The sequence below is a fragment of the Rhineura floridana genome, chromosome 1 (assembly GCF_030035675.1).
Source record: "Rhineura floridana isolate rRhiFlo1 chromosome 1, rRhiFlo1.hap2, whole genome shotgun sequence".
NCBI classification, from domain to species: Eukaryota; Metazoa; Chordata; class Lepidosauria; order Squamata; family Rhineuridae; genus Rhineura; species Rhineura floridana.
In genome coordinates, this window is record NC_084480.1 from 169,664,747 (window position 1) to 169,689,710 (window position 24,964).

Genomic DNA, 24,964 nt, shown 5'->3' on the forward strand with positions numbered 1-24,964 from the left:
AAGCAAGTTAGAGTTTTTCTTGGGCTAGCCAATTACTATTGCAGATTCATACCCAAGTTTGGAGACATTGCAGCCCCACTGCATGAATTGACTAAAAAAATTGGTCTTGAGATACTTAAATGTTCTGAAGCTCGTCAACTTGCTTTTACACAGCTAAAGCAAGCCCTATACACAAATTCTGAGAAGCAGGGTGGGTTTCTCATCCCCAGGCACAAGTCTTCAAATCAGAGGCTGGAAGGGGACTCATAGAAATTATCCATCTCAACCCCAAACCCATAACACTAATAAAAGAATACCCACTCCCATACAGCTACAAAAAGCTTTGGCAGCACACTAATACAAACATCATCTTAGGCTTCAATCTGCATTTATGTGGGAGTAAGTCTCATTGAACCCAATTGAGCTTACCTCTGAGTAGACATGTATTGGATTGCAGCCTTAGTCTATCAAATGCTCTGGTATTGCATTGTCCTTTTGTAGTTGTGAAGACTTTAGTTAAGTTAGCATAGGTTTTTTGTGTGTATTCTTATGTCATTTTATACTTTGTTTTTATTTTCCTGAATATTTTCCTGCCACTGTTGCTGCCAGCTTCACACCTCTTTAGAGAGCACAAAAGATCTCTTTTTTAAAAATCTTTTGGCATTTCACCACAAGCAGGGCTCAGCAGCCAGGTACTCAAGATCAGAAAAGGTGGAAGAGAACAATGATAACAGAAGATGGGAAATACATATGTGGTTGGGTGTTTTTTGTTTTTGTTTTTAAATAAGATTACTTGGAATCATGCAGAAAATTAATTTTAGTCATTAAGGGGGAAATAATCAGGCAATCGATTCATTAAGGGCAGATAACACACTGAACGAATAGGGCAGACTGCAGGAAATAACTAACAGACAGGAATAACGAACAGAACAGTCAACCAACAGACTCTCGGACACTCACTTAATTTCTCCAATTAATTATTTTAAATCTGAAAATCACTTCCGATCACACCCGAAGACAGATAAATAACATCTAACTGGAGAAGTACTAACAAACATTTAGTAATTAGAACAGGGCAGAACTGACAAGTTAGGTGAAACCAGTGCTGCTCAAGTGAATCAAGAAAGTAGTAGCAGATAGCTTCCTGTGGAATGTTAATGTTTTTCTTGCCTCAAACAACAAAAGAAACACATTAACCACATGGGGATATCCTAGTGCCCACTGGGGAACTTAGTGTTACTTCTGATTAAACCCAGTTGCTACATCTTACCTTGGTGTAGAGCACCAGAGAATTGGCAAAGAATCTACACAGTTTGATCGTCCTCTGGAACAACTTGTAATCAATGCTCTCCTATCAAAAAGGGAAGAAATCACAAAGCTCAAATGGACAGCAGTGTTTTAGAAAACGTATACAGGCAGTTTTTTAGGTAACTCTCCTCTATGACCCACCCACACCCCAGCAGAGAAAGGCCAATCCAGGAAAGCAATCTGAGGTAGTATCTTGGCTCTTTTATTCCCTTGCATATGTGCACAGTGGAAGTTCAACATGCTCTAGAGATCTATTTACATATAAATATTTATATAAAATATATATAAAAGTCTATTTACATATAAAAGTTGAAGTATACCTGCCAATACACATATTTTTGCTGTATGTATAATTTAGTATACGTGTTTAGGAATTTCAAAAACTGAAAAGCACCTAACTTGGCTTTTTGTCGTTATACTTCTCTTCCAGTGACTGCCATGTTTTCAGGCATCTTACAACCTGTACAATAGATCCATCATCTCTATACAAAGTTGATTGCACTGGATTCAAACTAGGAATTACCCCAGCTGTGGCTCTATCAAATTTTCTCAACAAGCTCTGGATAAACCCGTACATCAGAGAGCAACGACAAAGTTTGCTGCCTAAAAGCAGTGTAGCCCGCTGAAGTGAGAATCAACATGATCCTCACCATTAAGGGGGAAAATGTTACTTAGTTCCTGAGATGAAGCTACCTGAATACATTATGCTTGTCCCTGCCATCCAATTAAAAAAAAAAAGGGGGGGAAAGGAAAACTAAATTTCCCATGATTCTAAGTAGCATTGCCCAAAGGACATATCCAATCCTTATGGCTTGCCTAAAGCTTTCAGAAATCATATCCTTGCAACTTTAATTACAACACTTGTGAAAGTCAACTTCATCCCAAGGTCAACATGCTTAAAAGTAATAAGCCATTTACCTGCATACCAGACTGTTTCATCTGCTCAGCCAGCTGCAAACAAGACTGAAACGAAAACAGGATGTCCTCACAAAGGCCATTGAAGATATCAGAATGTTTCAAGCTGTTCTTTATCAGTGATTTGTGCTTGAGACTTTGCCTGACAAGGACAAACATTTGACAATTTTCAAAAGGTTACTAGAGCCATTACTCCCCTGAAAAGTGAATTAGATAATGACAACAGAAATAGAGACAGCACAGAGCCTCTGAGAAACAAGAGGAAGGTATCTGCATGCTCTGGGGAACCCCAAGGTTCACACATATACAAAAATATTGTTTCTTTAAAACAAAACCCCCTAAGGGGCAATTCCCCCCCCCCGAAGCCAAGAAGAGAATGTTGGTTCTTACCTGAAGATAATTTCTTCTGGATGATGGTCCATCAGATGGGTAGTTGCTGCCACTGACCATCCAGAGACAGGAAATGCAACATTTTGAAGTAGGTAGCCTTGCAATAGGAGCCAAGCCAATTTATTTCATGATTTGTCTGGAAAGTGATGATAAAGGAACCTATGCACATGGACAAACCAGAATGAAGAGAAAAAGGCAAGACAAGAAAAAATCATCCTACTTCCTCTGCGTATCAATACAAGCTGATAGATACTGACAGTAACAATAACAATAATGGTACAGTTAAAAAAAGGTAATAGTAACACAGAACAGACAGCCATGTCACCCACATGGTACAGGGCGGGTTCTGAAGGCCTATCATCCAGAAGAAATTGCCTTCAAGTAAGAACCAACATTTTCTTCTTTCTGGATGACAGTCCATCAAATGGAATGTTCCAAAGCAGACAGATACAAGGAGGGAGAAGGATGGCTATCTATGGCTTCAGAAAAGCATGCTGGAGCACACACCTCCCAAAGGCTGCCTATCAATTTTATAGAGCGTAGTGAAGGTATTGGATGAAGCCCAGGTCACTGCTCAGCAAATCTCAAGTAGAGGTGCATTAACAGTAAAAGTGGCTATGGCAGCAGCAGACTTGGTGGTATGAGCAGTTATTTTCTGTGGAACAGGTAAGTGTAATGACTCATAAGCCATGTATGCTTGCTCTAACATGACAGAATAAGTGTGGGAATTCTATTCAGTTGCGTAGCAGAGCGGAGAGTATTGAGCGAGCTTATGTGTGTGTGTCTGAATCTTTGCTAAGATTCTACCTTCCCTACAAATTAGTCAGACAGAGACTTTAAGCTTTAAAATAAGAAACAACTACTTTATTCTGGAAATACATGCTTGATAGGAAAGAGTTCTATATCTAGCTAGCTATGTTGGAGCAGTCTGCACTGGTCCCAGTGCAGCTCTCATGCTGGCTGAGAGGGAGAGACAAAGGAAAGATGTCCGCTCCCCTCTCGAGAGAAAGAGAACACTGAGAGAGGCAGGAAGCAACTGAGATCAAACATCCTGTTGCTTTTCAGTCTAGCAGGAAGGGAAGAGATGGCAGGATCAAAGGGACAGGTATAGCCTCAACCAGCAAGAGGTCTAGCTCTCTAGCTACCCTTATTAACCCCATGCAGCCTCAACCCACCAAGTTGGAGTTGAACCTCATACATTCCAACACCCCTTCTCAACGAGAACTTGGCTCATTCTACAAGGTGCATCTTGCCTCGTAGTTTCTGGTGTTGGACTTTGCCCAATGGTTTAGTCAAAGCATCAGCTGTCATCTCTTCTGTTGGACAGTAGGTCATCTCTAGAAGTCCTTTCTCCCTTATGTCCTTCAGGTAGTGGAACTTCACATCAATGTGCTTCATGCGAGAACTTTGCTTTTCTGATTCCGTGAGTCTTATGCAGGCTTGATTGTCCTCAAGTATTCTGATAGGCTCTGGTTCAGATATGCCACTGGTTTCCACTGGTTGACTTACGATCTTTGGTGTCTCCAGCCCAGTCAGCATCAGCATATCCTAGAAGTTTAGGATCTCGAGTAGCTGATAGCTTTAGTTTTAAGTTTGCAGTGCCTTTCAGATATCTTGCCACTCTCTTGACTGCTTCCCAGTCTTTCTTGTTTGGCAAGCTGGTTTTTCTGCAAAGGTATCCCACTGCTCCCGCCACATCTGGTCTGGTTATTGTGCTGATGTACAGGAGTTTCCCTATAGCTTGTCTGTACCTTTCGTTGTCTTCCCAGGGTTGATTGTTCTGGTCTGGTTTCAAGTATCCTACTTCCATTGGTGTAGGTGCTGGATGTGTATCCTTCAGTCCTAGACTCTCAAGTAGGTCTTGAATCTTTTGTTTTTGGTTTAGAAGAAAGGATCCATCGTCCTCTCTTTCAATTTGTATTCCAAGGTAGTATGTGATGTCGCCTAGACATTTCACTTCAGCTTCCTTGCTTAGATTTTCTACTAACTCTTACTTGTCTTGTGGATTCTCATAAGCCAGTAGTAAATCATCTACATAAATCAAAATATAAGTCCATTTGTTGTTCTTGAATCTGCTGTATAGGCATTGGTCTGCTTTGCCTCTTTTATAGCCTTGTTTCAAGAGCATTTGGTTCAGTTTGTCATTCCATGCTCTTGCAGCTTGTTTCAGTCCATAGATGCTCTTTTGCAGTTTGCATACTAGGGTTTCCTTTCCTGGTATTTCAAAGCCTGGTGGTTGTTGCATGTAGATTTCCTCTTCTATTTCCCCATGCAAGAACGCTGTTTTTATATCCATGTCTTCCACCTGCATTTTCTTGTTAGTAGCAACGCTTAGGAGAGTTCTGATTGTTGTACGTTTGACTACAGGAGCAAAAGTTTCATAGTAGTCTTGTCCATACTTTTGAGAGTATCCTTTGGCCACTAGTCTTGCCTTGTATCTCTCAATGTTCCCTTCAGCATCTGGCTTTTTCTTGAATACCCACTTGCAACCTACAGCTTTCCTTCCTTGAGGAAGCTTGGTAAGTGTCCAAGTTTTGTTCTTGTGCAGAGCTTTCAGCTCTTCCTTGGCTGGCTGCCTCCATCTCTCAGCTTCAGCTTTGAGTAAGGCTTCAGTATCTTTCCAGGTCTCAGGCTCTGGAAGTTCATCAGCTCTTGCCAGGTAGGACAGTCTCAGTGGAGGTACACCTCTGTTGGTGCAGTTACAGCGTCTTGGTGCAGGACTCTCTGCTGCCCCTTCTGGCTGTGCAGGTTCCCCTTCTTGCTCTGATTCCTCACTGTCCTCCAGTGCTGGCATGTTGCTGTAATCTGTAGTACTGTATGGTATTTCTACTTCATCTTCTTCACTGTTGTGGTCTTGGGATGGTGCCCCTTCTGGTTGGAATGTGCCATGACCTTCATCAAAGTAGACAACTGTTTGGATTTCAATCCTTTCTGTTTTGGGATTTAGGATTCTGTATCCCTTTTGTTTTGAAGAATATCCAACGAAGATTCCTTCCTTTGTAGTGTTGTCCAATTTGGTTCTCGTCTGGTGTGGAATGTGACCATACACTTTTGATCCAAACACCTTTAAATGAGCCAAACTGGGTATGCGCCCATACCATAATTCAAATGGAGTCTTGTTGCCATTCACCTTTGTTGGCAAACGATTTTGTAGACAGTATACACTGCCTCTCCCCAATGCTTCTGTGGGAGATTGGCATCTTCCAGCATGGATCTCACCATCTCAATTAGGGTTCTAAATTTTCTCTGAGACTCCGTTCTGCTCTGGGTTGTGGGGTACAGTGGTTTGATGCTCAATCCCATTTTCAAGCAGAAACTGCTGGGCAGCATGTGACATGTACTCCCCTCCGTTATCAGAACGTAGAATCTGTGGTTTTCTCTGAAATTTAGTGGTCACCATTGCAGTATACTCTTTGAATCTCTGAAACATTGCCCCTTCTCCTTCAACATATATATTACAGTGAATCTTGAAAAATCATCAATAAAACTACCAATATATTTGTTCCCACCATTTGAAGGAATTGGCATTTCGCAAATGTCGCTGTGAATCAACTCTAGGGGGCGCTTAGTCTTCCTTTCACTGTGCTTGGGAAAACTTGGTCTGGTCCCTTTAGCTTTAACACAGCAAGTACATTTCCCCTTTTCTTGGCAGCATTCAATTTTCATGCCTATTACTAAATTATTCTTTTGAAGGGTATTTATATTTGCAGTGTCTCTATGCCCAAGTCGTCTGTGCCACATATGCAAACATGACTTGTTACAGCATTCTTTCACATTAGCTTGTGGACTTTGTTGATCAACTTCATACATTCCCTTTCGTTTAGTAGCTGTGCATAAAATTTCACCATCTCTAAAAATTGTGCAGGAATCTTGTTCAAATAACACTGAGCACCCAGTGTTTGTAGCTTCATTAACAGACAGTGAGTTGTTAGAAATCCCTGGGGTCCAGAGCGCATTCCTGAGATAAATTTCCTCAATGCCACTTGGAGTCTGGCAAATCAGCTTAGCATCTCCCCGCCCTCTTATGGGCAGGACTTTTGAGTCCGCCAACTTAACTGTTCCTTCATATGGGGTTAAATCTTCAAACAAAGCCTTTTCATTTATTAGATGAGCACTGGCCCCTGAATCCACATAGAAATTTGCATCATTATAACATTTTTCAACATGGGTTACTTGAAAGCCTTTTGCATTTTTCTTTTCTGTCCCTTTAAATCCTCTATCTTGTTTTTCAAACTTTCCTTCTCTCTTGTCACATTGACTTTTAAGGTGTTTTTCTGAATTGCATAGAAAGCAATGCTTGGCTGTAACATTTGGTGATTGCCTCCTTTGTTCCCCAAATCTGCATTTGACTTCTTTGCTAGCTTGTTTACTTAGGATAGAGGAGTGACTATCCTTTTCAGTAGCTGCTTTCTGAGAGAACTGCTCTCTCACTTCTGAAATAATCTCGTTTAGAGTTTTTCTGCTGTTGTAAAACAAGTACAAAAGTTTCCATATATTTTGGAAGAGAGTCCAGAAATAAAGCTATTTGTATTGGTTCATGTAACTCTGTTCTTGCTTCCTCTATCCCTTGGATTAACACCACAAAGTTTGTAAGATGTTCCTCAAAAGAATCATCCCTCATTGGCAGATTAATAAAACTTCTTAACATTGCAATCAGATGTGCCTGGCCTTTGGGCTGAAGGCTCAATTCCAGCGCAGACCACATCTCTCTAGTGTTTTTACATTTCATGATCAAAGGAATCTGCGAATTATTCACAGATTTAGTGATAAGATCCTGTACTGTTTCATCTTTCTCCTTCCAAACTGTTTGCACTTCCCGAGAAGCCCCTTTTAGTGGTTCCGATCCTGTAATCACTTCCAACAGCTTCTGTTGCCTCAAGTGATTCCTCATACGGAATTCCCACATCTTCCACTCTCCGGGGACTAGTTTGTGGAGTCCTAGCCGCTCTATCACGGTAGCCATCCCTAAGTAAAGACTTAACTCTTTTCACTGACTAAACTCTGAAGGTCTCTATTTAGCTTCCTTGATTCAAACACAATAGCTCCTTTAATTGCTCAAATCTCCTTTTGCATGGCTGGTGCCCGCAACCTTTCGGAATTCTATTGAGTTGCATAGCAGAGCAGAAAGTATTGAGCGAGCTTATGTGTGTGTGTTTGAATCTTTGCTAAGATTCTACCTTCCTTGCAAATTAGTCAGACAGAGACTTTAAGCTTTAAAATAAGAAACACTACTTTATTCTGGAAATACATGTTTGATAGGAAAGAGTTCTATATCTAGCTAACTAGCTATGCTGGAGCAGTCTGCACTGGTCCCAGTGCAGCTCTCATGCTGGTTGAGAGGGAGAGACAAAGGAAAGATGTTTGCTCCCCTCTCTCTCGAGAGAAGAAACCTGGGAAGGCAGGGAAGAACTGGGATCAACATCCTTTGCATATCAGTCTAGCAGGAAGGGGAGAGACTGCAAGGATCAAAGGACAGGTATAGCCTAGCAACCAAAGAGGTCCCTAGCTACCCTTTTTAACCCCATGCAGCATCAACCCACCAAGTTGGAGTTGAACCTTATACATTCCAACAATAAGCACTCTTTCCTAATTGACCTGGGATTAAAAGGGAAAACAGCAGATTACCAATGGGCAGGCCATTGCTGCACAACATAAGAATGCTCCATCATAGGATGTGCCCCCAAAGACTTGAGAGAATGTAGAGACAACACAAAATATATGGCCAATACCTGCTGACAAAGTGTGCTGACTAAGGCCTAGGCACAGACTGTCCTGAAGGAACATGAGGACATGGGCAATCTTTGCCTTAGATGGACATAACTGATTCCTGGCACACCAGCAGATGAAATTCGTAAACATGGATTGATAGATTCGCAGAGCGGAAGGCACCTTAAGGACATGATGATATCGCCATTGATGGTACTGGCTGCCCTGGGCTACTGCTGGGAGGAAAGGAAGGATATAAATCAAATAATAAATAGATAAATAATAAATATCCATGATGTTGGTGGAAAGACCTTATTTCCTTCAGAAGCACCACTCAACTGCCAAGCTATCGGTTTCCACCAACCAGGGACCAGGTGTCACACTGGGCCCTGGGACAGAAGATCTGGATGGGGAAGCAGCCTCCCTGAGTCAATCCTAGAGAAGTGGAGAATCTTGGAAGACCTTCAACGGTGCAAACAAGAGGGCAACAAGTATCAATTCTGCCTGTTTCTCCCGAATCTTTTGCAGGGTTCACACAAGAAGAGCTGTGGGAGGAAATGCACAGCAGAGACCCCAAGGCCATGGGGAAGAGACAGCATCCATCGCCTCTTCCGTGCCTGACTGGTAATGGGCAAAAAGAATGGGTCGTGATGATTGCTGTGGGAAACAAACAAGCTTCCACTCACCTGGAGACACCTGTTGTTGACAGAGCTCATCTGCTGATATGATCCATGTAAACAGAGAACAGGTGTCCATCAACCCAAATGAAGAATACAGCCACTTCAACCTGAAGGCTCTGAGACAGTCCCTCCCTGATGAGGGATGTGGGCCTTCAGAAAGGTGTTGCCAGTGCATAAAAGAACATGGTGCAGCTGGAAGAGTATGAAGTACAAGTTGGCTAGTCTTGCTGCCCAAAGCTCCAGCCTGTTGATGCTGTGACCTCCAAAGGGATCTACTGGCCATGAACAAACTGTGAACAATAGTGAGCTCCCCAGCTTTGGAAGTTCACATCAGTGGCTCTTATTGTTCTGTGAGGATCTTGAAATGGGATCCCCCTCTGGAGGTTGATGGTGGAAGTCCAGACACAGGGAGTGATCTGGATGGTGGAAATGAATAACCCTTGGCAAGGAAGATGACATCCGACAACTACATCAATAGCAGGGAGCAAGCAGTCTCCTTGATGGCATTGATCCATTCTGGAGACAGATAAATTGTTGCCATGTCAGTGTCTAAGATTGCTCCCAGATCTTGGATGCACTGAGTTGGCAAGAGATAGCTTTTTGATTTGTTAATGAGGAAACCATGATCTGCCAGCCTTGTCAAAGTCCTCTGGATGTCTCAGTCTGCTCAAAGGGTGCTTTCCAACCTGATCATCTAGATATGGATAAATATGAATACCCTGAAGGTGCAAGTCAGCCACCAGGATAACCATAACCTTTATGAACACCCTCAGAGCACAGGAGAGGCCAAAATGCATGGCCCAATATTGAAAATGGCTAGTTCTTTAAGTAAAGCATAGTACTATCTGTGGTTGGGATGGATGGGCACATGGAGGTAGGTCTCCTTCAAGTCTATCGAGGCAAGGAAATCCTGAGGTTGCAACCATAACCTGATGGAAGAAAGTGATTCCAACCCAAATTTTTGGTAGCACATGAGTTGGTTAAGAAACTTCAGGTCCAAACTGGCTCTCCATGTTTTCTCACACTTGGCCACAAGGCAGTATGCTTCTGAATACCAGTCGCTGGAAACCACAGGAGGGGAGAGTGCTCTTGCACCCCGGTCCTGTTTGCGGGCTTCCCATGAGCATCTGATTGGCCACTGTGAAAACAGGATGCTGGACTAGATGGGCCAATAGCCTGATCCAGCAGGCTCTTCTTATGTTCTTATATTCAAAGATGACTGAATAGTCCCCAGAGACTCCTCAGGTGCCACCAGCAAAATAATTTGAATCTGTAGAAGGTATTGAATGGCTTCCGCCACTATCTCCCACTTCCTGAGGACACTGAGATACAGGGGATGGAAGGAACCTGGTGAGTTGGAGGGTGAGCACCTCTATCCTGTAATCTCATGTGATGAACTCTTGAGCCCAGGAGTCAGATGCTGCCAAGCTGTGGAGAAGTTTGTGAGTCTGCCCCCTATTGCTGCAAGGGTGATGTCAGTGCTGCCACAGATGACCTCCCTTTGAACTCAAGGAGTTGGAGAACTTGCCACCAGAAGGGGATTGTGATCTTCTTTGGAATCTGTTCCTCCTCCATAAGACTGATATGGCAATAACCTATGGAAAGCTTGCTGTTCATGCAGCACAGTGGAAAGATTCATTAATGCTGCAGTGTCCATAGCCCAGGGGCACAGCCACAGAGTATATCGGGCAACAATTCTGGAAGCCAAGGAGTGCGATGAGAATTGTGTGGCATCCAGGGTAGCATCTGCCATAAATGCGGTAGCCCTGTGCAACTTCAACAAAGTCTTACGGATACAATCTGCATCTTAATGGGGGTCATCCAAGAAGACATAACACGAGGGCCCTAGTGGAGACTGATGCCATATATGTAGCTTGGATGGACATGGCAGTCGCTTTGTGGGACTTGTGAAGGGCGTAGTCAAACTTGCATTCCAATGCATCTTTGAACTGGGTGTCCCCCTTCCTTGGGAAGCAAGGATCACGAAACCAATGAAGAAATAGGAGAATCCACTGCATGGGCTTTAAGGATATCCATGAAAGAAGACTCCAGCAAACTTGTTAGCAAAAGATGATGTCCTTCTTGAGTGGAGCCTTGATTATCTCCTTGAAAGGTCCTGGCACCAGAATGCTTCTGACTCTTGACTTTGGTTTTTGAAAACTGACTCCTCTAGATATAGGAGGACAAAGCCAACTCTGAAGGCGACTCTCTAAGTCCAATGCAGCTAAAGCCTAAAAAAGAAGAGGTAAGTAATGGTTGGGCTAAAACATATAACAAGATGTAGCTTCCTCCACTTCAGAACCATAGCTCCACTTCCCTTCACATTTGGGATTTAAAAAAGGGTCCAACAAATCATGACTTGAACATGGAAATGACCTAGGAGATGGTGAAAGGATCTACTGAAGAGACATCATCCTCATCTGAGGAATGACCCACAAAGGAGCCTGCGATCACTACTGCTCAATTCACAAACGCACGCAAACTCGGGGTATGGAGAACTCTCAGAGGAACAATGAAGCAAATAGTAAAGGCACTGATTTGGCCCCAAAATGAGAGGAAACACCCACATCTGCGTGTTTCAGACAGGGGAAAAAAGGAATGAAAGGATACAAAGAACAACAAAGGATAACACAGGGCTTCTTTTTCTTTAAATCAGAGTAAAACAGGGGATAATGAATGCCACAAAACACTGAAATAAGCTAGGAATGAGAGGTACAGACACTGAAAGAGGAAAAAAGGAACTCGCCCAGTGGCAGATGGGGCAAGTGGGGAGGGAGGGGAAAAAACACTGATCTGACAGGAAAAAATGTGCATAGACAGAGGAGAGGAGACTCATCACACTAAATACACAGACAGAGAACAATGAAGGTAAAGACAGGGATAAGGTGAGGCTGAAACTGAGTGGAGAGAAGAAAAAACCAACAGCCTGGTCAGAGGAGGAGGAAATGGACTGTCTTGGCTCCTATCATGAGGCTACTTCCTCAAAATACTTTCTCAAAATGTTGCATTTCCCACCTCTGGATGGTAGATGACAGCAACTACCCATCTCATGGACCATCATCCAGAGAGAACATTGAGCATCCGCTGGAAAGAAAACAGAAATGGGAAGGAAGAGATGGAGATGGAGTATTGTGGAGGAAGTTGTGGCCAGCTGGCTTCCTGGTTCTTTTGCGGGCATCATGTGTTTCAATCTTTTTTTTTACTGTTATTTTATTGAATTTCGAGAATAAACAACATAAACTTTAAAAACCAACCCCCACCGATACATCTAAATGAATCATGTCTAAATGAAAGCAGTTCCATTCAAACTGTACATCACAGAAGTGTCTTTCCATAGATTGCCATGAGATGTTGGCGCTCTGTATCCATGTTCTTTTGCCACAGAATGTAATAAACCTGAATAGCATAAAACTTGTCAGACATCTTGTAATTTATTAGTTTTAGTGTTTTGAGCATATTTATTTCACCCTATACTCAAGAGTTTACAAGATCTCAGTCAGAGAAACCTTCAAAAGGTGTGCTTTCTTCTATATTATGCTTATGCAAACATATGAAAATAGTGATTAATTCAGATGTTAAGGAATAGGCATTACAGACACAGATTGCATATAAGGGGGGGTAATACAACTACACAAGAAAAGGCAAATTACAGAATGTACTTGAGTCTCAGAGCGCCTGTCATTTAGGCCTAGCTCAGTGTGGTTCAACTGACAATCCATAGGCTATGTCTGTGTCGTGACCCGAGTCCAGCAACAGTCACAACTAAAATTCAGAAGCTGTAGAGTTTCCAGCTACACAGCCAGACCACGTTCAGGGCTCTGAGCCTGCTGTTGGAGATCAGGAAACAACAGAGGTTGAGGCTGAGGATTCGATTTCGATTTATTGCATTCAGCCATAGACCATTGCAAAATACAACAATTTTAACAATTAAAACAGCATAGAATTAAAATAGGCCAAGATACAGAAGTGCAGAAATACTCAAAGAATATTATGATTCTGCATATGAGCCACATGCGACTTCTTGGCCACCAACACAGGATCGGCTGCAATGTCGACAATTTAACAGTAACAGTTACAGTTAAAACATGCAAATAAAATGAGCCAAAGTACAGAAATAAGAAAGTGCTCAGGAGATTTTATATTTCTGAATATGGGTCGCCCGCAGCTTCTTGGCAGCCAATGTAAAGTTGGCTACGGCTAACGTATCCAGTGCCTGCAAGGGAAGAGGACCATCACCGCCCAGGGAGGGACAGCCATCTGCCTGCTTTGCTGCTGCTGCTTGGTCAACATCTCTGCTCTCTCCTTCTTGGGCTCCTGCTCTGCACGTGGGCACCCTGCTGGACCAGGCCCCAGCTGTCTGGATCTCTGTTGCGGTCGTTGGCCTGTATAGGGTTGCTGTCGCTCGGGAGAGGACGCTAATACCATCACTGTGCTGCTGCTATCATCTGCTGCTGCCATCTGCTGCCTGCTTCTATCAGCTGCTGCGGTCGATTGCTGTGTGCTATTGTCACCTGCTATTGTCATCTGTCGCTTGCCTAGAACCGTTGTGGACGCTGTTGCTGCGGCTGCTATTGCCTTGACCTGAGTGTGGACATTGCCATCACTACTGGCACTTTATTATTTTAATGTTGTTGTGTTGTATGAGTGAGGATTGTGTGTGTGTGTGAATTTAGTGTGTATTGGTGTGAATGTGCATTGTGTGAGTGTCTGTGACTTGGTGTGTGTGTATATGTGAGTTTTATTTGTTTTAATATGTGCCTGGGAGAGAGTATTATACATCGACCGGGGAGACTTTCGGGGGGCCCAATTAGCGTAGTGACGGGTAATGGGAGGTATGGCGTTGTGAGGAGAACGTGCCAGATAAGGGGAACTCGTCCCAGACAAGTAGTGTCTGTGACTTGTTCCGGTTCTCCTCACATCCCCAGGACTGATGGTTGTTCTATCAGTCAGCCTTCGGATCTCCATGTGCTGTTGTTAAATGCCAGGTCGGTTCACCATAAGATCTCCCTTGTCCATGATTTAATTGTGGACGAGGCTGCCGACCTGGCGTGTATAACTGAGACCTGGGTGGGCGATCAGGGAGGCGTTGCTCTTTCCCAGCTCTGCCCACGTGGGTATGCGGTTCAGCATCATGGTAGAACCGAAGGACGGGGAGGTGGGGTTGCTGTGGTCTATAGGAGTTCTTTCTCACTCACCAAGCACCCTGTCCAGGTGACGACTGGTTTAGAGAGTCTCCACCTTGTGTTGGGCCAGAGAGACAGACTGGGAATTTTGTTGGTGTACCGCCCGCCCTGCTGCCCAACAAATTCCCTAACTGAGCTGACAGAGGTAGTCTCAGAGGTACTGTTGCAGTCCCCTAGACTTTTGGTACTCGGGGACTTCAACGTCCATGCCGAGACTGCTTTATCTGGGGCGGCTCAGGACTTCATGGCCTTCATGACAACCATGGGGCTGTCTCAGGTTGTTACCGGCCCAACGCATGTGTCGGGACATACTCTTGATTTGATCTTCGCCACTGGGCATGGAGATGGTGATCTGGTGGTTGGGGATTTGTCATCTACCCCATTGTCATGGACAGATCACCGCTTGCTGAAGTTTAGGCTCACAGCGACCCTTTCCCTCTGCAAGGGTGGGGGACCTATTAAATTGGTCCGCCCCCGGAGACTAATGGATCCTGAGGGTTTCCAAAGGGCTCTGGGGGATTTTCCGACTGAGAAGACTGGCGCTCCTGTCGAAGCCCTGGTTGAATTGTGGAATACGGAGATGACCCGGGCGGTTGACACGATCGCTCCCATGCGCCCCCTCCTATGTAGAGCTCATACAGCTCCATGGTATACCGTGGAGCTGAGAGTGATGAAGCAAGAGAGGAGGAGGCTTGAGTGCAGATGGAGGCGAACTCCTGACGAATGCAATTATGCTTTGGTAAGTGCTTCTTCTAAGCGGTATAGAGTAGCGGTGAGGGCAGCAAAAAAGAGATATTTTGCTGCCACAATTAAGGCATCTCTCTCCCGCCCGGCAAAGCTCTTTAAAATTGTACGAGGGCTTTTACATTCTGGCCCTCGGGATATTATGGATTCATCTGTAGCCCGCTGTGATGAGTTCGCGAGGCACTTCCAGGATAAGATCGCATGCATTCGCCGGGACTTAGACTCCAATGTTATGACAGTGAGTTCCAATGAAGCATCCAGAACACGGTCTTGTCCTTATTTATTGGATGAGTTTCAGTCTGTACAGCTTGAGGATGCTGACAAGATCCTTGGACTGGTGCGGGCGACCACATCTGTTCTGGACCCTTGCCCCTCTTGGCTGGTGAAAGCTGGCAGGACCGGAACTGCCGGCTGGGCCAAGGAGATAATAAACGCCTCTTTGAGAGAGGGAGTGGTCCCTGACTGCCTAAAAGCGGCGGTGGTGAGACCGCTCCTGAAAAAACCCTCCTTGGACCCAGATAACTTGAACAATTATAGACCTGTGGCGAATGTTCCGTTCCTGGGCAAGGTTCTGGAACGGGTGGTGGCCGGCCAGCTCCAGGGGCTCTTGGATGACACTGATTATCTTGATCCATTTCAATCCGGTTTCAGGCCTGGTTTTGGCACTGAAACAGCCTTGGTCGCCCTGTACGATGACCTTTGTCGGGAGAGGGACAGGGGGAGTGTGACCCTGTTGATTCTCCTTGATCTCTCAGCTGCTTTTGATACCATCGACCATGGTATCCTTCTGGGAAGACTCATGGAGTTGGGAGTTGGGGGTACTGCTTGGCAGTGGCTCCGCTCCTACTTGGTGGGTCGCCACCAGAAGGTAGTGCTTGGGGAACATTGCTCGATACCCTGGACTCTCCATTGTGGAGTCCCGCAGAGATCAGTACTGTCCCCCATGCTTTTCAACATCTACATGAAGACGCTGGGTGCGGTCATCAGGAGTTTTGGGCTGCGTTGTCATCAGTACGCTGATGACACGCAGCTCTATTTCTCCCTTTCATCCTCCTCAGGTAAGGCTGTTAACGTGCTAAACCATTGCCTGACCGCGATAATGGACTGGATGGGAGCTAACAGACTGAAGCTCAATCCAGACAAGACTGAGACGCTGTTGGTGAGTGCCTTCTCTGCTCAGATGGTGAATGTTCACCCTGTTCTTGATGGGGTTACACTCCCCTTGAAGGAACAGGTTCGTAGCTTGGGAGTTCTTTTCGATCCTTCCCTGTCTCTTGAGGCCCAGGTGGCCTCGGTGGCAAGGAATGCGTTCTACCACCTTCGGTTGGTAGCCCAGCTATGCCCCTATCTGGACAGGGATGACCTCACCTCAGTTGTTCATGCTCTGGTAACTTCTAGATTGGACTACTGCAACGCGCTCTACGTGGGGCTGCCCTTGAAGACTGTTCGGAAACTACAGTTAGTCCAGAATGCAGCGGCCAGATTGTTGATGCGGACCAGAAGGTCCGCTCATATAACACCTGTTCTGGCCCGTCTGCACTGGCTTCCTATTTGTTTCCGGGCTAGATTCAAAGTGCTGGTTTTGACCTATAAAGCCCTACACGGCATGGGACCACAATACCTGGTGGAACGCCTCTCCCAATATGAACCTACCCGTACACTACGCTCAACATCTAAGGCCCTCCTCCAAGTACCATCCCATCGAGAGGCTCGGAGGGTGATGACTAGAACCAGGGCCTTTTCAGTAGTGGCCCCCGAACTGTGGAACAGTCTCCCTGATGAGGTGCGCCTGGCGCCGACGCTACTATCTTTTCAGTGGCAGGTGAAAACCTTTTTATACTCCCAGGCATTTTAAAGTGTATTTTAAACAGCATTTCCGTATTTTGGATGTTGTTTGGTTCGTTATTGTTTTTTATTATTATTATTTATTGTATTTATTGTATTTATATATTGTGCTTGTTTTTATCTTTTTGTACACCGCCCAGAGAGCCTTCGAGCTTAGGGCGGTATATAAATTAAACTAAATAAATAAAATAAATAAACGTCACGTGATTCTGATTATCACATAAAAGCTCCACGACCTGTTCCTGGGTGGATTTATCCGACGAGGTGTAAATATGATGGGCCAAGAATTTCTGTCTAGGCTCATCATACAATGGGCAATTTAACAAATAATGAACAATGTCTTCCACTGAATTGCACCCCAAGATGCATCTCCGTTCGTCAATTGGAATGCCCAAGAATCTCCCGTCTAAATAGGCAGAGGGCATCAGCTGAAACCTTAGTTCCGAAAAGGCTCTACGGACAGGGGCAAATGTTAGCCTCTCAAAATAATGTGGTTTGGCGTGATTAACATGCAATAAGGGATACCTGCTATTAAATGGGGCGGCTACGATGCATGCCCGATCCTGTCTCGCATCCTGATCAAAGACCTAATTCCTAAGGGCTCGGGGGCTTAGACTTAAATATTCCCCCATGGTGAGGTTATACATCTCTAGCTTTGCCTGGCAGCCAAAGGCCCACCCCCCCTTTGTACGTTGTTTGTTCTAACCAGCATGATTTGGTGAGGGAGTGATCGGCCATCCTAAAGACTCTGCACCAGTACCTGAAATAGGCAAGATCAATTCTGGCTGCAAGCGAGGGAAGACCAAACTCTGCTCTGAGATGAGCTGCCGGTGTTCCAGGGGGGAGGCCCAATGTCTGCCTCAGAAACTTGTTTTGTAGGGTCTCTATCTCCCTCTTAGCAGTTTCCCCCCAAAGTTCTGTCCCATAAAGTATAGTGGCTGTGATTTTAGCAGTAAAGACCTTGATAATTGGATTAACTAATTGGCCCCCTCTAGCATAGAAGAACTTTCTGAGTTGTGCTATGGATCTAGCACCTACCAGTTTGGTTGATTTTATGTGGGCCTTCCAAGAAAGGTTCTCAGTGAAACAGATGCCCAAGTATTTAAATAGGCAAACTTGTTCCAAGAGGTGCCCATTCAAGGTCCAGTTGGAAATTTTTTTCTTCCTGCCGAAGACCAGGATCTTAGTTTTGGTGTAGTTGAGTGTTAAACGTTGGGCCACGCAATAGGCACCTAGATGGTTTAACATCCTTTGAAGGCCAATTTTGTTTAGAGATAGCAATACCAAGTCATCAACATAAAGGAGTAATGGGGTCTTATGATTACCAACCAAAGGAGGAAAAAAGGAGGGAGAGGCCATTACAGGGACAATATCGTTGACAAAGAAATTAAACAGGAAGGGGGCCAGGATGCAACCCTGCTTTACCCCTCTAGCAATCTTAACCTCCCGGGAAAAAGTGCCCTGCAGGCCTAAACGAACCTGTAGGGTGTTGTCCTGATGAAGGGTCCGAATCAGGAACAACAGTCTCCTATCAATATTGGTCTCAGCCAGTTTTTGCCAAAGTAGTCCCTATCTATAAGGTCAAAGGCTGAGGTAAAGTCTACAAAGGCTGCATATAAAGATTTGTTTGGACCCGATTGTTTTATTGATGAGATGCTGCAAAACCAAGGCCTGGTCGACAGTACTTCTGCCCTTTCTAAACCCTGCCTGCTCCTCATAGAGGATAGAATTACTACCCTCCCACTCAAGGAGCTTGTTTAGAAGATACTGTCCATACAATTTGGAGGCAATGTCCAGAAGACTTATTGGTCTGTAGTTCTGAGGATCTGAGGCGTCGCCTTTTTTGAAAATGGGAACAATAATGCTAGATCGCCAGCTTGGAGGAAGGTCACCAGTTGAGTTTATATGCGTAAACAGTACGGCTAATACTGGAGCCCACCAGTTGGCATCAGTCAAAAAGACCTCTGGAGGGATCATGTCTCCACCAGGGGCCTTGCGAGGGTGGAGCTGTACAATTAGCTCCAATATTTCCGAGGTGGAAACCGGGGGCCAAGGGGGAAGCGTAGGAAGCATAGAAAGATTCCCCAACAGGTCAGGAAATGGACTTTTACTGCCACCAAAAATATTGGAGAAATGGGAGACCCAGGTATCGGGAGAGATTGGGGGCGCTACCCGGAAATCATTAGGGGTTAGACCTCCCTGAATCAATTCCCAAAATTTGGGATCATTCCGTTCGCTCAGTGCAAGTCCTAGAGCTTTCCCATTATCCACATAAAAAGCCCTTTTTTCCCCCTAAGAAGGATTTTATATTCTCTTCGGTGGGATTGCAAATGGAAAATAGGCTCACGGGATCCCACCCGTAATAACGTCCTAGTCAGCTGCCGAAGCTCCTTTTTCTTTGCTCTGCATTTGCTGTCAAACCATGACCGGCAGTTACCGGGGGGCTTGGCAGCTGAAGTGGCAGAGACAAGGGGTCTTATCATGTGAACTATGTCTTGGTAGATTGAGAGAATAGACCCCGGGGATTCAACGGCCAGCTGACAAAGATGAAGAAGTTTTTCCGACACCAGCACCTGGCTTATGTTGGCGTCCATTTCCTGGGACCATTTAAGGCGTCTAAACCCCTGTAGATGACCTAGCATTTGGGAGTCTGTCAATACAGAAGGACGATAATCCTGGAAGTGGAGAGTAAGTCTTAGTGGAAGATGGTCGCTATCCGCCCTGTCCTCTAAAAGCATCTCCTGGATAAAGGGGACAAGGGAGGATGAGCCAAGGATGTAATCTACAACACTGGCTCCCCTCCCAGAGATGTACGTATAATAGCCCTTAGAATGGTCAAGGAAAGATCCATTAAAGCACATCAGTTGGAGTTTAAAAATTAAAGAAAAAAGGGTGTGCCCATACTTATTAATTGACAGGTCTCGAGACAAACGGGGGAAACTCGTCAATTCATCTGGGTCAAACCCAAGATCTTTGCCCATCCTGGGATAGCTGCTCCCCATTCTGGCATTAAAGTCCCCGTAAATAAGTTGCAAGTGGGCAGGATACTCCGCTGAAAGATTTTCCACAAATAACTCCAGCTCAGGCCAGTGCCCCAAATCGGCTCTAGAAGAATATGGGGGTATATACACATTGACACAGACCAAGGGAGGCACCATAGGTTCCTGCAACACCAGGGCCTGGCACACGCTTGGTGTGGGCCCACGGGCCTCTAAGGCCTTAACCTCCAGGGATGAAGAAATCAGAATAGCAAGACCTCCGGAGCCGCGGCCTCGATTAGAGGATTTCACAGCAGGCTGTTTCCAGATCCTAAAACCCTGCAGTAAAAGGGAGTTAGTTTCCAGGAGCCAGGTCACCTGGAGACATATAATATCAAAAGACCGCAGGTAAAGGGTGAAATCTTGGTCCACTAGTTTGTTAGCCCACCCTGCAATGTTCCAGGATAAGAATTTTATAGGATTTGCCGGGCGTAACCTGGCCGCTGGGCAGCCCTTTCTGGTACGAGGCGGGGGCGGTGTCAGAATTCGTGCACTATGTGCCTTGCTGGGCGATATCCCCTTACTGGTGAGAGGTTTATAATTAACCTGTTGGTCTGGTTGGCCTATAACAAGGTTCCCAGGGTCGGGTGTGAAAAATTGGCGTCCTTGAAGAAAAGAGGGTGCACTTGCCTTGCTTATGCTGAGGCCAGCTCTTGAAGGATTATGGAAACTCGTTTCCCATCAAAGATGATTTCCAGTATCTTTGGATAGAGAGCACTTTCCTAGACGTTCCGAAGCTTCCCCTGAGAAAGTGATAGTATCTAGGAGTGGACTTACACTACTTACGTTGGAGATAATTAGTCCAGAATGGATGGAAGGCAAATCCAAACAGGCCATTCCTCTCCCAGGGGAGCCCAGTTCCCCCGGCTCTAAAAAGCGCATGTCAGTCCATGAAGGGCCAGTAAGTGGGCTTAGTTTGTCGCTAGCTCCAGGGAGGGTTGAGAGATTGTTAATGCCAAGCGAGTTTTCGCATTGGTTAAGCTCCACAGTGATCTGATGGATACGTGAGTGGCCCATTCGGCTCTGGATCTTCTCAGGATCCCCTTGCGCTGATATAGCAACCGGATGGCTCTGGAGGGCTTCCTTTTTACATCAGGGACTAAGTTGTTTCGCCTGCAGATTTTCTAAGTGCGTTTTTAAAAGGTCCAGCTTGCGCACATTTTCAGATTGTTCTTCAGCAGGTAAGGCTGGGAAAGATTCCACCAGGAGTTTTTCTTCATCAACAAAGGGGACTATCAGTTCAGTATTTGGGCACGCCTCCCTGTACATAGGTGGAGAGTTGGTCACACATTGAAGGGAAGGCCCGGGGTCGATGGTGGGGTCCGCGTCTATCCGATCAATAAGAACAGAGGGATTAGTACCCAATTCATCCTCCCAAGGGGGCTAAGCGCCACTAAGGGCACCACATTCTCAAAGAATCTTTGAATCATAATCCCCCGGGTCACGAGGGCACTTCTGGAGGCAAGTGCGAGGCTTGCGAGGCTCAGATCTGCGAAAGTAACCACAGCCCGCACAGTCCTATAGTTATAAAATAGATAGTCCACGCGAACAATGTCGGAAGGCTGTATCTGGCCTGACAGAGCTGGCTCCATTATGTTCAAAAGATGGAATTTACGCTTGGATTGCGATACTATCCCTGCAGGTCTGGGGTAGTTCAGGAAAACCAGCTTACATCTATTCAGCACCAAGTTCCAACGGGCAATACATTTCTGGTCCTGTAAGGGTTGCACTGATGGAAAAGAAATAGGCCTCGGGTCTTGGGCCGGTAGAACATGGGGCATGACCTGAGATGGTTGCGACAGTAAAGATGGAGAAGAGGGGGAGCTTATCTGAACACAGGATGGCACAGGGTTACTGGTAGGGACCCTAAGCTTAGCTCCCCTGCTTGCTTCTGGTGCTGGAGTATAGGACTGTGGTTCATCGAGTATATTAAAGAGTCTGTTAAACCTCATCTTCTTAAAGGGGGGGTTGTATTTTTTGATGTTTTTGCTTTTCTTGCGAGTACCCCCACGCTGGCCTCGCCCTCTCTTGATGGACTGTGTGGGGCAAGGTAGCCTTCCATGAGATAAAATAGGCTTATTTGTCTGGGAGCTCTCACTACCCAAACTCGGGCTGGCAGATGCTGGCCCGGGGTTCTTCTTTAAAAATTCCACTAATGTGGTCAGGAGGCTGTTACACTGTAACAGGAAGGTTTTTACTCGATCTAAATCCTCCAGTATCGCAAGAAACCATCCTTCAGTGGGTATCTTGGTGCTTTGGGACACAGGGGGAGCATCAGAGGGCATCATATGGGCTCTCTGGGGATCAGCATTGTCTGAGTCTGCTATGGGACTGCTACTCAGGGAGCCCTCTGGATCTGGCCCAATTCCAGTCTGCGAAGAGACGGTAAAATTTGCCGCCTCCAGCTCTGCTGCTAGATTCATCAGGGGAGAGTCTTCCTTTGGGCCAACCAGGTTGTATTTAAGGTCCAGGGACCAATCCAGCTGGAAGTTTGGAGAAGGCAATAGTTTCAAGGACTCTTCCCTTGATTCAGAGACAGAGTCTCCCGAAGTAAAAGAAAAAAAAACTCAGTGATTTTAGTTTGGTGAGCACAAGGCTTTAAAGGAGCCTCCTCAGTACAGGGGACGATCTCTAGCTCTCTGTATCTCTTTCTGGTAAGCACCATGGTTCCAAAACAGTCGCCTCAGAAAGAGGGGGAGAACTCTTTGCAGAGAAGTATGGGCACAAATGTGGGAACAAATACAAGCTGAAGATTCTCCCGGCAGAGTTAATATGCGCCACCTGTTCACTGAGAGCCAGCCACAGTAGAGAAGTTGGAATTATTTATTTATTTATTAAATTTATTAGTCGCCCATCTGGCTGGTTGTCCAGCCACTCTGGGCGACGTACAATATAAAAACAATACATTAAAACGTTAAAATTTAAAACCATAACAGTAAAAACCTAACCCACCCCAAAAGCCTGCCTGAAGAGCCAGGTCTTCAAGGCCCGGCGGAAGTTCATCATAGAAGGGGCATGGCGGAGATCATTTGGGAGAGAGTTCCACAGGGTGGGGGCCACTATTGAAAAAGTCCTCTCTCTAGTCCTCACCAGTCTAGCTGTTTTAACCGGTGGGATTGAGAGAAGGTCTTCTGAGGCTGATCTTGTTGAGCGGCATCCCTGACGCCCTTCAGATAGACTGGGCTAAAACCGTATAGGGTTTTAAAGGTCAAAACCAACACTTTGAATTGGGCCCGGTAAACAACCGGTAGCCAGTGCAACTCCTTCAGCACTGGAGTGATGTGATCTTGCTGGCGGCTGCCTTTAATCAGACGAGCCGCCGCATTCTGTACCGGTTGCAGCTTCCAGACCGTTTTCAAGGGTAACCCCACATAGAGCGCATTACAGTAGTCTAGGCGAGAGGTGACCAGGGCATGTACCACCGGTGGGAGCAGATGGTTGGGAAGGTAGGGGCGCAGCCTCCATATCAGATGGAGTTGGTACAGTGCCGCCCGGCTCACAGCCGAGACTTGAGCCTCCATGGACAGTTGGGAGTCAAGAATGACTCCCAGGCTGCGTACCTGGTCTTTCAGGGGCAATCGTACCCCATTGAGCACCAGGTCCACATCCCCCAGCCTTCCCTTGTCTCCCACAAACAGTACCTCGGTTTTGTCAGGGTTCAGCTTCAGCTTATTCCTTCCCATCCAGCCACTCACTGACTCCAGGCACTTGGACAGGGTTTCTACAGCCAACCTCGGTGAAGATTTAAATGAGAAATAGAGCTGCGTGTCATCCACATACTGATAACATTGCACCCCAAATCTCCTGATGATTGCCCCCAGCGACTTTATATAGATGTTGAACAGCATCGGGGAGAGGATGGAACCCCGTGGCACCCCACAAGTGAGAGGCCAAGGATCCGAGACCTCATCCTCCAATGCCACTCTTTGGTACCTACCAGAGAGGAAGGAATGGACCCACCGCAATACAGTGCCCCCTATGCCTAACCTCTTCAGGCGGTCCAGGAGGATAACGTGGTCAACGGTATCGAAAGCCGCTGAGAGATCAAGGAGGACAAGGAAGGTGCATTCACCCCATCCCACGCCCTCCTCATATCATCCACCAAGGCGACCAAGTCTGTTTCAGTCCCATGTCCAGGCCTGAAGCCCGACTGAAATGGATCCAGATAATCCGCTTCCTCCAAGTGCACTTGCAACTGCTTTGCCACCACCCGCTCAACTGCCTTGCCTAAGAATGGCAAATTTGAGACTGGGCGAAAGTTGTTCAGATCTTGGGGATCCAAGGAGGGCTTCTTTAAGATTGGTTTTATTACTGCCTCCTTGAGCGCTGGTGGCATTACTCCCTCTTCGAGCTTCCTCCTAACTCCTTCTCAAGGCTCCAATTGTGGCAAGCTGCCAGGGCTGATAGCTTGACTTTGCAGATTACATGAAAGAAATATGCAACCCGTCCATCCTACCAGTCTTTGAACTTCTGCAAAGGAGGGAAGATAAAACCTGTACGGGGAGTAGCCAAAGCCTGGAATTCCACTGAAAACAAATAGGGTAGTACAGTTAACTAAAACTGCTGGCTGGCTGAGTTGCTTACATGTTATGGCTCAAAGTTGACCAGCGTTCGAACAGAGAGCCTTGACGAGGCCTTAACGAGACGTGGAAATAAGGTAAGAAAGACACTGTTTGTTTATCTTCGACCAGCAAAGAATATTAGTGCTAGCTGGAGGTTTTAGGAGATTTAGATACGGAGCTCCCGAGATAGCTCCCTTCCTATGCCGCCATCTTGTCTCTATCCCTCATGAGGCTGAGGAACATGAGCCCCCAAAACAATCTCCTATATCTGTAGGGCCTGAGCCTGAACCCTCACAGGCAATTTCCCCTAATCCTGAGGAACCAAATGTCTCTTCCAGGACCTCACCAATCCACCAGCACATCAGGCAGTAGGGTGAAGAACAGAGGAGTGCCCATCTTCAGGCCAGAGAGTTGGCCCTTTTAAAATTTAGAGTTAGTTGCAAGGAGGTGGAGTTGCAAGGAGGTGGAGAGATAGTCTGACAGCAAGAGCTTTAAAAAGCTTGCTCTGCTCTCAACCTTTGTTGGAGCAAGTTGCTCACTTGGAGCTATCTGTGGTCCTGCAATTTCTGACCAGTCTAGCCTTGCCTCCTCCTTCATGGGATCCAGCATCAGAC

The 24,964-nt window shown here is 45.8% G+C and overlaps 1 protein-coding gene across 4 annotated transcripts in view; it reads right to left on the minus strand.

The window, feature by feature from the left end:
* FIRRM (FIGNL1 interacting regulator of recombination and mitosis) overlaps positions 1–24,964 on the minus strand; it is a 102,671-nt gene that overhangs the window by 52,942 nt on the left and 24,765 nt on the right. For all 4 annotated transcript variants that reach the window (XM_061585374.1, XM_061585365.1, XM_061585355.1 and 1 more), the window contains 2 exons: positions 2,206–2,344; positions 1,250–1,330 (listed from right to left, as the gene is read on the minus strand). In XM_061585374.1, coding sequence (XP_061441358.1) covers positions 1,250–1,330; positions 2,206–2,344 — 220 coding nt within the window. The remainder of the gene's footprint in view (positions 1–1,249; positions 1,331–2,205; positions 2,345–24,964) is intronic.